This window comes from Aphelocoma coerulescens, chromosome 19, assembly GCF_041296385.1.
Source record: "Aphelocoma coerulescens isolate FSJ_1873_10779 chromosome 19, UR_Acoe_1.0, whole genome shotgun sequence".
NCBI classification, from domain to species: Eukaryota; Metazoa; Chordata; class Aves; order Passeriformes; family Corvidae; genus Aphelocoma; species Aphelocoma coerulescens.
Window position 1 is genome coordinate 6,054,095 of NC_091032.1, and position 18,356 is coordinate 6,072,450.

Sequence of the window (18,356 nt, forward strand, 5' to 3'; positions counted from 1 at the left end):
GAGCGCGGCCAGCGGAGCCTCGGGGGTCCCTCCAACCCCGGCCCCAAAAGCCCGACCCGAAACCCCGGGTTTAGGCACCCCCTCAAGGCAGGGACAGGCGACAGCCCAGGGCAGGGACCCTCGTGTCGCGGCCGGCCGGGTACAGCCCCAGGGAGCACCGGCCCTGCCCTGGGTTCTGCGTTTTCCAGGAAAACTGGAGAGGTCGGAGTGATTTCAGGCCACTTTTATTTAGAACAGAACAGCTGTTTTTAAATAAAAGTTCCATTCTTTTCACGTTGTGTCATCTTGAACTGAAAAGAGGGGTGTTTTGGTTTCCTTTTCTCTGTTAAATGCACCAGCCGTTGTTTCCAAAAGAAACACAAAGCCACCTCTGCTTTAAAATCTCACCCTCAACACCACGTGTTTAGTCAGCCTGAAGAACTATTTATCAAAAATACACCTTTTCCAAACAGCAAAAACTTCCTACAGGAAGGACTAGTGTGGTCCTTCAACAAGTCACCTAAAATTCAGTTTTTCCTCCGAGGCACACATCCTCCAGCAAGAGCCAAAGCCAACACTCTCCTTGCAATTTTTAACATAAACACATTTCAGTGAAACACACGGGTCCTGTGTCTCCCTATCAAACATTAATTTCTGCATCAAATTCTTGTAGGTGATGGTATCTGGGAGGTCAGTAAAAAAATCAAGAACACACAAGCTAAGGACTAAACAGCTGAGCACAAAGAGATGGGGACTTGGAACAAAATTCTCTTTGCAATCTCTCTCTCCATCAAATAGATGGAAGTTAAAATACTGAGGGAAAAGCATTCACTTAAAATTCAGTGCTCATTTTTAACTACCAAATCCCAGCAGTTCTTGTTCAGGTAACTACAGATGCCCAAAGCTGCAAAGAATTCCTGATACCAGCACTCTTCAAGGCTTCTCTGTGCATCGTAAAAAAGCAAAACCAGACAAACACTCAATTACAAAACCCTCTCCCCAAAGGTCCCTTCAACAATAAACCTCTATTTTTCTTGCAGCTAAGCTACTGTGGGCTCACTATCACACATAATCCCCCCCAAATCCACAAAAACCACAGCCCTGACCAGTGTGGGGGCATTTTTAAGGCATATTCATAACAACCTGGAAGGCAGAACCAGAGTTATGGGTGCCTTTTCCTGAAACCCAGGATTGATTTCACACATCCATCAGCTCAGATCTTTTAGATCAGTTGAAGAGATCCTCTATTCCCATTAGCTTGTCCTTCACCAGGCTTAAATTAGGAATATTGACATGGAAACACCATGCAAGGGTCCCCAATAATCCAGGAGCTTTTTGTGGACGAGGTGATTGATTCCCATCTACCAAATCCTTTCAGGAAAAGGAAAGGTCACAATGGATACAAAGCAGTAACACAACACAAAGGTTTACTGGCAAAAAGACACTGGTTAAATAAATTTTATCAGGATCTGGAGAGATGGGTGTGGTATGGGTGTGATTCTCTGGGAAAGCTTGGGGAGGGGATATTAATGAAAGCACACATTTAAAATGAGTTATTACAGTGATCAGACATTGCAGTCGTTTCTCTCAACAGTACTTTTCTGAGACATTTATATATTCAATAATTAAATAGAAAATCAAGGATGAATGTCACAAAACAAGGAAATAATAAGGCTTGAAGCCTGGTCAGCCCCCAGATTGCCCCTCCAGTCACTGTGCCTGTCATTTGACCTTTCATTTTACATGCTGCTATTCTCACACATCATAAAGCAGTAAGAAAAGTTAAGTGCAGATTCCTTGCTGAAACCTCAAACCTATTTCAACTTAGTACAAAAATTGGGGGGGGGGGTGGGGGGAAGGGGGGGCAAAAAAAAAAAAAAGAAAGGAAACATTTGCTCGTTAAAAAGCAGAAATGGAAAGAGAGGTTCATAAACATTTTGGACTGACAGAACCAAGGAACAGGGACAATGCAAACAAATTTCAGACTGTTAAAATGGTTTTGCTACCTGTTGTTTACCTGAATGTAATGTGCTGCATTATTCCTCACTCAGAAATACTGGCAACCAAAAGAAATGCCACAGGCAACATGAAAAAAAAGTAGCAGTTGCACACTGATCAAACCCTTTTACTACCTAGGGAGGGGTGAAAATGTGCAGGTAAAAAAGCTGAATGTAACAAGTCACCCATGTCCACATCCACTATACAGGAAGAACATCCAAAATATTGACAGGAGACAGTGATCCTAAAGTTTTCCTTTTCTCTTTCACTTATATATAGATAGGTAACAACAGCACAGAGGAGAACACCACTAGAGCTTTCACCGTGGCCAACAGGAAGATTCTCACAAATATAAAAATGCTTTCCAGCTGTTGGATTGCTTCAGAACATAATCCAGGTGGAATGAAAGGAATATAATCTCTCCTCATGGAACAACAGCAAAAAAAAAAAACACAAACCCTCAGGGATTTACAGAGTTCTCAAACATCCAATTTGGCAGTCTTGAACATCTCAATCCCTGCTACAGCAGAATGTGGCATCACCAAAATAAATGAGTGGATTCCTTGGATTGTGGTGGTGCCACTGGGGTAACTCTATGGAATTGAACTGTATTAAAATGTGTAACTTGGATTTACATTCAGTGTGTTGGAGGAAGGGAGTGTGGTAATCAATCCCTTCATGCTTTATCCTTGCTGGCTGCCCACCCAGGAAGCTTTATTGTTATTACTTCAAGAGGAAAGGAAAAGTGCTGGTAAGAGCCAGAAGGGCAAGGCAATGATCTGGATCATGAAATGCCCTGTTCTTTGGATGAAGTGTGTAAAACATTTTGTTAAAAGCCTCCATGATGAAAATACTAAGAACAGAAAAGGTCTCCTTAAAAATACAGAGCATTTCTGCCTCATCTTTTAAGTTCAAAGCCCGGGGGTGAAAATGTTTTGCTACAATTCACTACAGGTTTGCTGTCATAAACATAGATGACAATGCCCTGCACAGCACAGGGCCAGCCACAGGCTCCAGACAAATGTCACTGCTTTATGTTTCAAGTGGTTTATGCCTCTCTTTTTGTAGAAAAGGAACAGAGACACTTCTGGAACTTTCACTGCAGAGTCTTTGCCAGTGTCCAGCTTTTGGGCAAAGGGAATCCTGCCAGGCTGCAGAGTCACCACCTCGAGCATCAGGCTGTGAAACCAGTCATGATTCCGAGTCTGAGCCAGAGCTGCTTTCCCGGCTGATCTCGATTTGTAGGGAGGGTAAATGATCCAAGCGACTCTTTTTTTGCCTGGACTGTTCTTTTTCCTTAATGAGAGCACCCCAAACCCTCTGCAGCTCTGAGTCATCTTCCTCTGGAGATGCCACAGAGTTTTCAGGTTTCTCTGGAGTCTTTTCCTGTGTCTTCGGAGCAGACCCCAATCTGGTCCATAAATTACCTAAGCAGATGAAAAACAAACATCTGTTTTTAATAAACCAGACAGGACTGAGAGGAAGAAGTCAAGGAACCAATTCTTAAATTCACTGCATCTCTTCAAACCCTTCATATTCTTTCCACCTTAATATTTGGCATGGAACTGATTATGCTTTGAAGAGCAGTTGAAATTAAGCTACAGGAGGCTCAGGGAAATCTGGTTCACTGTTCCCCCTTTCCAGAAGATGCTTAATTCACACCTGAAGTGCCCCAGCATTCCTGACAGCTGTTTTGGTGCCCACAGTTTTGAAGCAGTCCTTGATTTTCAACACACCTCCATAAAAATACTGCTCACAAAACCCCCCAGCTCCTCCCTACATGTATTTAGATTGCAAAGCTCTGAACAAACATTTGCTAATTTATCCTGAATTTCATTCAGCTTCACTCCCCTCATGGCTTTCTGCTGGAGTTTTTCTTAGGCTCCAAAGCCAAAGGAACTGCAGAGCATTTTCTGCACAGAACTAACCTGATTTCTTCTCTCTGGTGTCAGAGTAGAGGCCTTTTACATCTTGCTTGGGGATTCCCAGCCTGCTGTGCACATCTGAGATTGGTTCACGACGAGGAGCACAGGTACTGCTTGGAGGTTTGATTTCTGGAGAGTGTGGCCTTTTTCCCAGTCTTTGCCTCACATCTGACGATATTTTCAATGATTAAAATGACAAAAAAAATAATGTTGCATTTACTCTGCCTCTGCCAGCTCAGTTTATGCTCATTCACTATTAAAATTAGACAGATTCTCTCTTTTTATCTTTTTAGTCTTTTCATTTAAGTCTTTCATACTCAGATTTCCTGGCAATTTCTGCAGTACCATTTATCCAGATTTCATTTCATTTTTGGCAATAAATCTGACATTTAACTTTTTCAAGTTGTGTTGTTTCCAAAAGATAAAAACCGAAGTTATCCCAAGGCTTGCTGCATTTCTGGTGTAGCAGCTCAGTCCGTAAATATCCAGCAGGAGGTAAAATTCCATGAAAATTGGTCTGCCTTAAACAGTGCTTTTCAGATAACAGATACCTTGATTTAGAATTCTAACACTGCTTGGTATTTGGCAGAATAAAATAAAAAGAATCTTAAACATATTGATACTTAACCCTTGATGTGAATTTTGTATTCTGAAGTTTGCCTGGCTTAGCTGGATGTTCCCAATCTTACAGGTGGGGTCCAGAAAAAATGTGAAGGCAAAGGGAATTTGAGGACCATGTGTCAACTTGTCAGAAGTCCAAAATGTAAAATATACAAGCATAATTGATATTTCATTGATACAAAAAGGTATTTTTCACTTATCAGTCAGGTAATATTACCTATGTCAGAAGCAGCTGAAATTATACACATTTAAGTCAAAGAAAAAAGTAACTTCAGCTCAGAAATAAACCCTGCCAATTGCAAAAACATCTATATTCATTTAATACATTCTTTTATGGAAGTGTAGTCAGTGTTTCACATTTGATTTTGTGCATGACCTTCCCTGTGTGCTGTTTTGGAGTTGTACAGAATCTCTAACTCAAGGAGGGAGCAAATCAAAAAGGACAAAGGCGAGGGGGGAAATAGGCACAGGCAAAGAAAATGGATAGAAATAAACATCACTAAAAAAGCTTTTGCTAAAATGTACTTGATTTTTTTCCCCAAAGCAATTCCCAACTCAATCTCTTCCTGTGGAAAAGCTGTGTGGATGCAGAGTTTATCTGCAGTGGAGCACAGATGTGGAAGAAATGTATTTTAGTGACAATTCTGCCCAACAATGAGTGATGAAATTACCTGATTTGACAGTGCTGTTTGGCTGCCGTGGCCCAGTGCTATTCTGACGTTTCTCTTCCAACAAAAGCCTCACATCTGCAACTTTCTCCAAGGATCCTTTGCTGCCAATCCTGTTTTTGATGTTGCTGGTGGCTATGCTATCTGCTCGCATGGAATTCCTAAAAGAAATCATAGATTTGATGTCTCCTAAATAAAATTAGATCTAGTATAGCTCTTAAGCCTTCTTGTATAGAAAATTACATGACAGAAAATTGTAATAGCAGGATTTCTCTCCTGAGAAACAGAGGTAAAAATATTGCTTAGAAGCTGTTCAAGCCAGAATCTTAAATTTAATAATAATCCCATTAATACTTCAGTATCCATTTCAAGGCAAGTTTGCCTCCCTTAAGGCTGTGCCCTCTGGGTCAAAACTCAAAGCAGGTAAGTAGCCTCAAAACTGGTGACATTATAATGAGTATAACCACCCAACTGAAGGCACACATGGTAAAGTTATTGTATTAATCTCCAATATATATAATTTTGGTTAGTAAGCCCATAATGAACATAAATTCCTTTTTGTCATCAACACTTAAGGGTTATTTTTCTTTCTGAGAAAAAGAGCAAAGGGCAAAGAGGAAACAGAAGGAGAAGCTATTTCTCCCTGACCTAGCTATGAAATGCAAGAAGTTAATTGTGGTTGTTTGCATAAATTTCTATTGATTCTACTTCGAGTTTCCTTATTATTAATAAGCAAGGATAGAGAGATCTGCATAAAGGCTGTATTTTAAAAATGTTAATTCTATTAAAAGCCTGGTTTCTGTATTTATTGTTAGACTATCTACTACAAAATTATATTAAAAAGTGAAAAACAGTTTCAAGTTTGTCTTCAAGCTTTGACAGCTCTGTCACTAAAACCAGGAATGCCTTTTCACTGCTACTTTTAAAGACTAAGAAACTTTTACCTAATATTTTTCAGCTGTGACTCCACCTCATCTGCATACATGGTCATCTTCATGCTTTTTTTGGGCGAGGGGGTGGATATCATTTTCAGTTCCAGGTCATAGTCCATCTCATCAGAGTCAGAGGTGCTGGCACTGGATCTCCTTGCGGCGCTGCGCTCCCGGGACTGCTTGAAAGCCTGCAGCTCATCCCGGTACTCCACCACCACTCTGTCATCTTCATCCATATCCTGATCTTCCTCCTCCTCCTCTTCCTCCTCAATAGGCTCTTCAGGAACATTTACCAAGCCTGCAGCAAAACAAGCTCATTCTGATCAACTGAATTCTAGCTGGAAAACCAAGACAAACCTCCCCCCCCCCACCACGCTGTAATTAATGATCTCCTACAAATGAGTCTGTAGTTCTTTAAGTAGTTCTCTCTTCTTAGAGAGAATATTTTGCCAAATATTTTAAGTGGAATCAATAAGTGTAATGAAACTGGCACAGGACAAAGCCATCCCTGGTGTTCACTACCTCAGAGGCCTGGCCAAGCACAAAGCTGGACAGTCACTGAAGTACAACTGCCTCTTGTAGAAGGTGCAGTTCTTCCTTCCTGAGCTAAGCACAATTCCTAGGATGGATTTTACAGGGCTTAATGTGCCAGCTGCTGGCTCTGCAAAAATCCTTTCAAGTGCTGCAAGCAGCAATGCCAAAAAGGACACAGGTGTCATTATTATGAATTCATCACAGACACTGATTTAAATAGAAACAACTTCAATTTAGTCATCACCAGCACTCAGACATCTCTGCAGACAGCACTACATGACCAACATGGAAAATTTTCCATGAGATTTGAAACATCCAGGCTGTATTTTTAACAGGCCAATCACACTTTACTTATGTCAGACTTTTACAGCCATTATTTTTCTACTTTAGGCAGTAGATGAAGATATTTGAGCCTAATTAATAGAATTTTCTAATCTCTGTTGTTCTACATCTAGGGATTGCTTTCCATAGACTGCAAGAATTGACTTAGCAAGTATGACAAATTGCCAAGAAGTGTGAAAAAGTCATTCAGCCCTTCTTTTGGCCTTTGATGCTACAGTCCCCATGCCCTAAATTTGTACAAGAAAAATGTCACGTAAAATGCAGCAGCTATTTTGGGAAGCAAGGAGCAGCATGGAGTTTCTGCCTCAGGAACTTCCTGTAAACTTTCAAAATGGATTCAGATTTATTGATTTTTTTAAGAAAACTTCCACACATCCCAGGGGATTGGTGAAGCACTGCTCAAACTCCTGCCCAGCCCTCCATGTCCCAGTGTCCCCACAGGGCTGTCCCAGTGCCACCAGTTACCTGAATGCCGATGTTTGTAGGGAGGAGTCAGGCCGACATCGTCCCCAATCAGTGTCCTCTTCTTGATCACATCCCGATGGATTCGACGGGAATGGTACCTTCTTTTCCTGGAAGACCAGAGAGGGGATGACATTCCTGTCATGGGAATTCTGGTTCATTCATTAAGCCCTAAATCCTGGATTAAGGAAATGCAATTATCACCTACTTTAACAGCAAACATTTAAGTCAGAGATCTGGTCTGAATGTTTTGAAACTTTATTTTCATGAGAAAATTCTCTCCTTGTAAATTCACACTCACACTGCAAAAGCATTATTTACACTGAAGCATCTACACAAACCAAATAGAAAGAAAATCCACAAATTAGAACAGCTTCAGATTAGCTTGTCCAATTACCTGCAGTGTTCCAATTCCTCTGTCCAACACTCACCAAGAATTGCTAAGAATTCCTTTCATGCCTCCGTAATTTGGATTGCCATATTTCATGTAATACTGGCTTCTCCTTGCAGCTCCCAGCTCCTTTTTGTCATCTGCAAAAAACAGAAATTATAGGATTTTTTCCCTCTCAGAATATAACTTACATCACAGCATAAAAATAAATAACCAAAGACACAGAGAGTGAGACTGAGTACGCCTTAAAATAAGCATTAATTCACCCTCCTCCACAAAGGATTCAATTTTGCTGACACCTCTGGAATTTCTCCTACCACCACAGTTTTATTTGTGTCTAGAAACTGAATTCCAGGAGACTGGGTTTCTACAGATAAGCTTAACAGAGCATTACATCCCCCTGTCACTGCTGGAGGCTCCACTCACCTTCCTCATCACCTTTCTTCTCTTTATGAATGTGCCACTTCCTGCATGGTCCAGAAATTATATGGATTTTCATTTTACTCATAAATAAAACGAGTATTTAGCAACAATTTCCACTAATCCCTCGTTGGCATCTCAAGTTATATCCATGTTTATAAAATGTGGAATTTACTTCTGGAAAAAGGCATCATAAAACCTATTCCATGGAATTGGGAGGAATGTCCTGAGCCCAAGATACAATTCTCAGGTACAGTAACTGTCATACAACTCCAAGCGGATTTAACTGACACACGAAATGTGGATTTATGGCAAAACAATTAGCAAAAAAATAACTCTTTTAAATAAGAAGCAGGCACTTAGAGTCATTAATTAATCAACAGATAAAACTACAACAAGCAATTAATTCAGTGTGCTTGTTAAGGTGGTCATACCTTTAGTAGCAAATCTCATGAATAGCTTGTTTCCTTTAGCCAGTTTATTGGCAGGGCGAAGGTCATTACGCAGGAGGGAATCCTCTTCTACTTGGGAGAGGGCATCCAACTTTGGGGGCAAAAAAGGTATTTTGGACTCAAAAATAAAATGACTGTTGAACAAAAATGGATTGCTTACAGAGAAGCAATCAAGTGGTTATTAAGAAAGTCACTTTTCAAATGATGTTCAAATGAGCTGTTTTTTTTTCTTGACAAGCCAAAGTTAATTTTTAATGTAAATTGTCTTGAAATTTTAAAATATTTCCTTCTCTTGCTCTATAACATTAACTCAGATTATTAAATCCAGTAGTTGTCAAATGACTCTATATTACTGACTGAAATGTAGAAAATAAATAGCACAACTTGGACACAGAAAATTTTTTTTTTTCCATTTCATATCTAAATGATTTTATTAACAGCTTCTCATGCCCTCACACAATGATTAAAAACCTTTCTTTTTCATTTATAGCTGCTTTATAGAAACTAAAATTCAGACTCTCATGATGTAGGAGTGTTCACTGAGCCATTCCTAAAGGAAATCCTAATCACACCTATTATACACTCAGCCAGTGAAGATTAAATTGCTCCCAGGACATCAATGTGTGTGCTGATTCCCACAGATCCATGGGCAGCCTAAATCCCATTGGTCTCTAAGCACTTTCCCTGCTGAAAGGTCGTTGCTTTCCGTTTTTGTCCTTTCACTGCCTCCTCTCAGCAGAAAAGAGAAGCCAGGCTCACTCTTAAAACTCCCCAAAATCTATTTTCACAAAGCACTTTACATTGGGATTATCACCACCAGCACACCCTCTCACTCCCCACCTAATTTATTTTGATAATTAAATCGTGAATTGCAAATATCAACCTAAAACGCTGTGAAAACTTCACACCAGCCAGAGCAAAACTTCCATAGCAGAGTTTCCACTTTCCCTCTGTACTGACCTCCACATCACTGGGATTGTCATCCTCAACCTCGCCTTCTTCTGTCTCATCATCAGAGCTTTCCTCCTGTTTTTCTAAGGAAAATAATTGGGGAACAAAAAAAAAAAAAACAAAAACAAGCTCCATTTTAGTGTGTCAGTCTCATTTGATTTATGATTACCTACATTATCAGAGATCAGCCTGAAGGTGTTTTCCTTTCTCCTGTGCAGCCTAGGGAATAATCAAAGCAGTGAATGCCTATGGAAAAGTGGAGCACCCAGAGCACGGGGAAATTCAGAGCCCTGTGCCTGCAGCAGCCCGTGTGCATCATTAACTGAATTCTTTGAAAGCAAATGCAACTGCACTGCCTGTCAGAGATCAGCAAGGCCAAGACACTAAAGGCACATAAAAGCCTTCCCTTTTAAAGTGTGCCTACAAATATCCAATACTAACAGTGTAAAACAGGTTATTAATCAAAAGCTTAGAGAGAGAGAGAGCAGTAGAAAGGAAAAGAAACAACCTTAGTGACTTAATTTTACTGTGAAATAACTAGTAAAGAAGTGAATGCTTCCAGAACTGCTAAAATTGTGAGGTGCTTTGATTTTTCAGCTTCTGATTTGATTTTTCAGAGTTCTTTTTAGCTCAGTGTAAGAAAATTCATGCTGATTTTTTTTCTGAAGTCCCCAGGAAATAAAATATTGTAAAAAAGTAATGACTGTGGACAGCTATAAAGTGTGATACACCAATTTCATTTGCAAAGATCTCAAAGTATTTCATAGGCCTGAGATTACAAAACCCTCTTTTATATTTCAGAGTTCCTTATCTTAAATCTCATCCAACAATAAATTTAAAAACTTAAAATAAAGAGTGGCAGCTGTTCAAAAGATCCTGAAAATATTCCTAAGTGAAAACAATACAGCACAATTAACCAAACTGAAACCAAAGAGAGAATTTAAGTAAACAAATTATGCAGGTTCAAACCTGAATAATTAAGTTCTATCAGGGAGAGGATTCATGCATTTTTCTCCCTCACAGATTGGAAGCTTCTCATAGCAAAGACCAATCTTTTGCATCCCTAAATGTCTAAATAGCCCTGAAATTCCTGTCTAAAAAAAGGAATGTAACCAAGCCAGATGACTCCAGGGTATCTGTATGCATCTCACACCTTAAGATGTAATTGAACAGTCTGTGCTTTCTCTACGATCCCATTTTTCCAGACGAACAGGAGTAATTCAGATGACAGTTCTTATTTTCAGATGTGGTGTAATGATAATATAAGATGCAATTCATAGCAAGCAGGATTAAATACATATATTTATGCTCCATTTAAGCAATGTCCCTAATCTACAAAAATTTCATAACAAGTCTTACTTGAAGTTTTATCAACATTTGGCAAAAACTAAAGTCATGTGGATGGTTGAGGAGTCACTGCTTTGTGGAGAAAAGCAACTTGAAAAGGGGGTGAATTAGAAGACTCTGTAAGTTTAACAAAGCCTTAAACACCAAATTTCCCAGAAAGGCTTTTGGAAGCACTGCAGATATCTAACAGAGAGATTAACAAGAATGCTACTTGCATTTAGGTCATAAATAGCATTTTTAGGGAAAAATCTATGGAAAAGCTAATAAATGTAACATCTTTTTGTCTGTATCATGTGATAGAGCACCTGCAACCACAGCACTCACAGCAGCCTAAGTGCAAAACAGTCCTCAGGTAGCAAACTGCAGTTTTAAACTTCCACACATAAAAGGAAAATAAATTTACAATCAAGGCAGTCAGGTACCAGACTTATCACGACACTGAGATGTACTTTTGCTGCTCTGCTCTTTTATACCCAACCTTTTAATAACTTCTTTCTTAAAAGGATAACAGCCAAATTTAGAGCTGATACACACCCTGGTGAAGTGATGCACTGTCACGCTGGTGTGAGGGATATACTTGAAGGATGGTGGTGCATCAGAAAGGGAATTAGCTGTGGCATTTCAAAAATAGGCCCTTTTCTCACACCTGCTTTTTGCCCACTTTGCCTGCCTTTGTAGGCACATCACACAGAGCTATTTCTGTGCACCATGTCCCACTATAAATACCAGCTCTCAGTATCACCCTCATCTAACACGTTTAGTATCGACTGAATTACTGCTTTTGGTCTAGCTCCAACCCACCTTTTAAGAAGCAGCTTCTTCAAAAGGTTTCCAAGATGAAAGCCTTTTTTAAAGTGGCAGAATACATTTACCTGAAACTATATGATAGAAGCTCCTTCAGTAATTTAGGTTATGCAATACCCCAGCACAAGTTTAAAGTTTCATTGATTTAATGAGATGATGTCTGTATTTGCATATCTCAATCTACCTTTCTTGGTTTTTTCAGCTGTCTTCTCTTCATTGTTTTCTCTGCTCTTTGCTTTCTCCTGATCAGGCAGGGAACTCATATTTATTAGAGCCCGTGTTGCTGTCACTTCATCAAGCCAGACCACATTACCTGTGACAGATAGAAACACACACAAAACCCAAATGCAGTTTGTGTCATTGAGCAGTCACATCTCCCCTGCCTTGCTGGAGGGAAATGAGTGGCAAAAATTCAGGAATGACAGAAAAGCCATTAGATCTCTTGCAGGGAAAGTTATATTCTTCCACACACCTGATAAGCTGGAGGACACACCATTTTCACCTTGTTAAAAAACACAAGAGCTGATCAAAACCCCAAAAATCACTAAAATGCACAACCGTAGATTTTAGAGGCTTCCTAAGCACAGCAAAGCAGGGCATTGGATTGGGGTCAGTGTATCCATGTGTTCCCACACAAATGTGATTATGGGAGCAGCAGGGGGGAGGAATGAAGCCTGGATTTTTTTTTCCCCTTTGGCAACTTAACAGAACCTTGGACTTCACTGCAGAATTCTGTTAATCTTTTCCAAAAAGCGGGAAAATAGGGGGAAATAGGAGACTGCTCAAGCCCTTTGCACAGATTATAGAGTACACAGGTTAGCAATATCATTCAGGATGTGCCTCAAGTATCAGCAGATGGTACTAAAATATAACTTATTAGGCCAATTAAAAGCGTTTCATAGATGTTGAAAGAGCTAAAACTGCTTAGAAACAAGATTTGAACAAAAGCTTTCTGCACTTAGTGCAAATACAGCAGCAAATGTGTCTGTTCTGCTGTTAAGCAGAGTGGATTCAGATATCAAGAAAACTGTACAGTGACCCAAAGTAAGAGATTCTCTCTTAAATTACTCAAACAGACAAGAATGACAAGGTGAAGAACACCCAGATATTAACTTCAATAACTGGTTAATAAATTTACTTTTTTTTCCAGTCTACCATCTCAAAATTTTCAAAACCTTTATCATTTCACATTCATCAGTTTGAAGCACAGAACACTAAATTCACCTTTGCACTAAATCACCTTAAGATGTCATTCAGTTGGGAACACTGAAGTTTTTACCATGGTGCAAAGGTGTGCTGAAAAGAAAAAGCTTTTTCTTGTTATTTTCACCAAGTGTAGCTGACATGGTTAACTCAGACACAGCATGAAAATTCACCATTAAAAAATATGTGTAATAACTATAACTGGGTATTGTTACAACCCTGAAGCCTTAATTTTCACATTAATTTACTCGTGTAGCATATAAGAAAAAAGAAACAGACAATCTTAGAAATGAAGCCTCAGATATAGAGTTAAGCTGTGCATTTCCAAGCTCATGCATCAGCACAGGTCCATCCAGCAGCTCTGTACTGCAATTACCCACCCAGGGCTCATTGGGTTTCAAATTTTCTATCAGCTTGTGCCAGTACTTCAAGCTGTCACATACAGTGACTTCAAGGTTACCAGTATTTTGTAGAACACCATCTATCTTGTCTTGCATAATTTCTTCAGGGTCGCTCCAGAGAATGAAGCTACTGATTCTCAGCTTTTAGCCATGCCTGTCAGTAAGTTTCCAGCAATCTGGAAAACCTGCACTGGCTCCTATTTCTTTTTCTATTATTTCAGGCACAAGGTTTGTAACCACGTGACAATCTCAGAGTATTCCAGTTCCATGATCCACCACCCAGCTGGAGCAAAAAGCTCTTCTACAGCCTTCAGTATCAGTGAGGAAACTCTCAATCACCTTTGATCTTGCTGGCAATCTCACTCCCCAAAGCAGCCCTTGCCATGTGCACCTACATTCCTTTTCCAATCTATGGAAATCACATCCTGCTGCCACCTCCTTCCACCCACCCATTTCTCCTGGAGTATGCACTACACAAATATGGCAACAGGTCTCCTCCTCCTCCACCACCTAAAACCATCCCAACCTGCCCAACTGCAGGGCTCAATCACCTTCTCTCAGATAAACTATGTCAAGGTGGAAGCAGCACATAATTTTAGACTTTTTTCTTCTTCCACTTAGAGGTACAGCTATGACCAGTATTTTAAAAATAGAATAAGAATTACAAACACTCTGTTTACTTACATGAGGTGTCATCCAGCCACTCGATATGAGCAGGAGGATACTCTTTGAAATAGGCAAAGATGTCCTGGGTACTCATCTCATCCACTCCACAAATGTAAATGGTGTCCAGTCTTACTTTAGGAATTGCTATAAAGAGGAAAAGACACAAAACTGGTACTTATTCCAAGCTTTTAGGTTAGTAACATATGGGTCTATAACCTTTAAATAAACTAAAGAGGAAATAATTGAAGCATGACACAGATCATAACTTAATTTATTCTTCCACAATGCAAAACTTCAATAAATTGAGAATTAAAAGAGGATACAAGCACTGGTAGATACAGAGACTGCACAGCAACCAAACAGCTTGAAAAACACTCTTTTTCTCTTTGAACACTGCCAAAGTGCTATCATTAAGTACTAAAGAGCCAGAACAAAACAAGGCCCTGTACAAAGCACTTCCACTTCTATCACCTGATGGGGAGCTGTTACAGACCACAGCTTAGCAGGTCCAAGCTGCCAGTTGGAAAAAAAAGCCTTGAGAACTAACTGGGTGCCAAAAGCACCAATCTGTTGTGCACACATCTCCTGGCTTCTATTCCAGCTTGCCATCAGTGCAGCTTCACTGTGTGTACAGCACAGAGTCTGATCTCCCTGTGCACAGGACACAGAGTCCTCCACGTGTACCCACACAGTGCTCCAAGGCTTTTACAAAGCATTTAAGGATTCTTAAAGCAGCACTGATCCACAAGATGGATCTTGGGCATGTAGCACTAGTAAATAAGGCACACAGAAAGTGTTTTCTGTATCCTGGGGTTGGTAGAACAAGGAGCGAACTGGTAAGTGTCAAATAGGTTAAAAAGTAATGACGAACAAATGAAAAGGTGGAAAAAACCCAAAGTGGTTCCTTTTGGCAGTAGTCTGGAAAAACCTCTGGGAATGCAGAAAATATTGCAAGATAAGTCAAGTCAAGACACTGTGAGGAAGTAAACAAAGGGATCTTTTACCTTTCTTCATCATGTCCCGATCCAGGGCCACGTTCCTCTGGGCGAGATTCACCTCGGCCCGAAAATGAAAGCGTTTGGCTCTTTGTTCCTTCTTCTCAATTGCTTCCTGCAAAATGCAAAACAATCCACTCAAAACAGCAATCAGGAGCACCCTCAACAAGCTGCACTGAGGATACTTAAAATCTACCAGAGAGCAACAATTTATATTAATAATTTTATTAATTCTGAAGAGACCTGTAGGTTTCAGAATGTAGAAGTAGTTCACCAAAATATTTCTGTGCCACAGAACAGTTTTTGTGCAGGTCCAGGAATGGGAATCAGGATGCATGGAAAACAAGGTGTCTTGGACAACACAGACTCCAGGATGGAATGGGAACACTATCTATTCCTTACTAACAATTTAAAAAAAAAAAAAAAACTCTTTTAAAAGAAGTATTTCTACCACAGGCAAAATTCAAAATTCCCTATGTGTTTTTTAAATATATACAAAAGTGTGAATTTGTTTCTCTGAGCAGAAATTTAACACTGGAGAGCTGGCTCTAGAGAACTTTTTAGACTGTCAATTCAGGCTCCTCTTATACAGCTCATGAGCAACAGCCTGCCTGGAACTTGTGCAATTTTGGAAACTGACTGAGAAGCTCCTTGTTCTCCAGATTTTATTAGGAAGCATTATAGCTTTTTGGATCTTTGGAACACACACTGTGATTCATGCCAGCTGTCTGAACAGCAGGCTAAGCCTTTGTGCATGTTGGGGAAAAAAGAAATGAAATGGTTCCACCTCTCAGTGGTAAAAATGACAAAATGTTGAAGAGCCATAGCACAAAAATTACCTTGGAGGTTACATCTATTCCAGTAATGAAACTTCCAGCTTTGTTTTCATATCTCCTACTGGTGTCCTGAAACAAAGCAAAATGGGGATGAAATCTCAATGAGCACTGAAAGCAACACACTTGTTACACTGAAAAAGACACCTGATCATTTCTATAAGAAACAGATCCCCTTTTCCTTGATTCCTACATCCCCAGACTGAAAGGCACACAAGCAATAACTTTCTCTGATGTCAGTGAAAGTAAAAGCACATGAACTGAACCAAACTTCCCTTACTGTAGGGATTCTTTCCTTTGACAGAATTTAGTTTCCATGTCAGCTGCTGCCAAGCTTTTTACTCTCTCAGCAATACAGGGAAAGTCATCAGGTATTTTACCCAAGTAAGACTTCCACAATTCTGGGTTTGGGTATGATTTCCTTGTAAAACATGAGCAGATTTAACAGTGATACCTGACTGCTGAAATGTCAGTTTGCAGCTTTTAATCTCAAAAAGTGAGAACACCAAGCTACATCCACAATGAAACAAGTAACTTTTTATTCCTTTCATTATTTCAACCCCAAATTCCAAATACCAAGGTGAAACACTACTGTTTTAATACTTACAGAGGGCAAAAATGGAGAATGATGGGGGAAAAAAAATTACAAGTTTCCTGTCCATCAACCAGGACTGCTGAATTCAGAGAGGGACTAAATACCATAGCCCCTGGACCAATTCTGTGCCCTCTATTGTTTGCATCTGTAAAATGGCACCTCTTCATTCTGACACCCTCAGCTGGCAAAAACTTGGAGCTGGAAGAACACCTCTTGCTTTCTTTAGGAGTAAACGTGTTCTTTGCACTTGTGCTGCAATAATTACTTTGGCTAAAGGACCATTTCTAGAAGTAGGTTAGTCTCAGTTTAGAAAGACGGAGGAACACACACACAATCCAACCGCTTTTCTTAGTAACAGCATCAAAGTTCCTCTAATGCTGCCAAATGTTCCGAGTTACTAGAAAAAGAAAAGCAAAATAAACATGATTTTTAAAGTTGAAAACCCCCTCTGTCTGAGGTTGACTCACGGAGCACAAGGAAGTACAGCACGGTGCTGTCTCTCAGGCCACATGTTGGGTAGAAGCACAAGCACTTTGGGAGACCAGCTAATTAAAGATTAGCTTCCAAAGCAATTTTCACCCAAGTTTTGAGAGCAAAAGATTACTTAGGATTTTAGAACTCTGACCCATTTTTAGTTGTTAAATCTAATCCTACTAAAACTTGTACAGAAACAATCAGCGAGAGTGAAAAGGGGCAGAAAAACATCGGGAAGAAAACCCTCAAACGCTGCTCATGAGAGCCCACACTCCCAGTTCTGCTATCCCGCTGTCAGCCCCTGTTCCCTGCTCCCACAGGTATTCCCTGTACACTCTCCTACCCACAACCTCCTCTACACCCCAACACTGCACCCCAAATCCTGTTCTCCACCGCCTCCTTTATTCATTTCCTTCGCAAGCACATCCCGCCCGCTTCCTTAGGACTCGCCCCCGAGTCCCCGCTTGTCCCCGCTCCCACATCCCCGCTTTTCCCAAGAATCCCCCCCAAAAGCCCTCACAGAGCGCTCGGACACCTCCAACCGCCGGACCCAGCCCTCCTAGCCCACACCTCTCGGCCCTCACCGGGATGAGCTCCCGCAGCGAGCGCCTCACGGGGATGGTCTCCAGCTCGCCCTCTTCCACCTCCATGGGCTCGGGCTCGGGGCCGCGCGGCTCCGCCGTGGTCGTGGTCGCCTCCGCCTTCACCGAGATCCGCAGGCCCCGCACGGCCGCCATGGCTCCGCCAGGCCCGCCCAGCGCGGCCAGCGAGACGAGCGCGGCGCGGCACAGAGCGGTGGGGCGGCACCGAGCGCGGAGAGCGGCCAGGAGCGCCGGGCGGGCGGAGCGCAGTGGCCCCGAGCGCCGCCCGCAGCTGCGCCCAGCCCGGGGCAGCCCGAATCCAACGCGCCCCCGGGACCGAGCGAACCCGCTGAGCCCGGCGCACCCCGAATCCAACGCGCCCCCGGGACCGAGCGAACCCGCTGAGCCCGGCGCACCCCGAATCCAACGCACCCCGAGCCCAGTGCACCCCCTGAGCCCAACGCATCTCGAGCCCGGTGAACCCCCGGAGCCCAGCGCAACGCGAATCCAACGCGCCCCGAATCTAATGCACCCCCAAGACCCAGCGCACCCTGAGCCCAGCATCCCCGAGACCCAGCGCATCCCAAATCGGACGTCCACCGAGCCCAGGACACCCCCAAGTCCAGTGCACCCCCGAACCTCCCCGAGCCTCAGCACAGCCCTGCGCCCGCTGTTCACCGAGCCCAGCGCATCCCCGAGCCCGGCACATCCCGGCCCGGACGGAGCCGATTGAGGGCCCAGGGGCTCAGGGTGGAGAACGGCCACAGAGACGGGGCCGAGCG

At 41.7% G+C, this 18,356-nt stretch overlaps 1 protein-coding gene across 1 annotated transcript; it reads right to left on the reverse strand.

Moving 5' to 3' along the window:
• Positions 1 to 221: 221 nt before the first annotated feature.
• NCBP3 (nuclear cap binding subunit 3) lies at positions 222 to 17,738 on the reverse strand. Its single transcript, XM_069033296.1, has 13 exons — positions 17,578 to 17,738; positions 15,931 to 15,996; positions 15,101 to 15,206; positions 14,115 to 14,240; positions 12,011 to 12,139; positions 9,685 to 9,758; positions 8,707 to 8,815; positions 7,893 to 7,992; positions 7,465 to 7,571; positions 6,136 to 6,421; positions 5,195 to 5,352; positions 3,906 to 4,070; positions 222 to 3,404 (listed from the first exon to the last, which is right to left on the reverse strand). Exons 1-13 carry the CDS (start codon positions 17,728 to 17,730, stop codon positions 3,169 to 3,171), a joined length of 1,815 nt encoding a protein of 604 aa, XP_068889397.1. The 5' UTR covers positions 17,731 to 17,738; the 3' UTR covers positions 222 to 3,168.
• Between the last annotated feature and the right edge of the window lie 618 nt (positions 17,739 to 18,356).

Bases quoted from the DNA above. Each gene is read 5' to 3' on its own strand.
- NCBP3 (XM_069033296.1), bottom strand. From the start codon at position 17,730: ATGGCGGCCGTGCGGGGCCTGCGGATCTCGGTGAAGGCGGAGGCGACC. The intron at 15,997-17,577 runs GTGAGGGCCGAG...GCTTTGTTTCAG, and splicing joins CGCTGCGGGAGCTCATCCCG to GACACCAGTAGGAGATATGA. The intron at 15,207-15,930 runs GTAATTTTTGTG...TGCATTTTGCAG, and splicing joins GAATAGATGTAACCTCCAAG to GAAGCAATTGAGAAGAAGGA.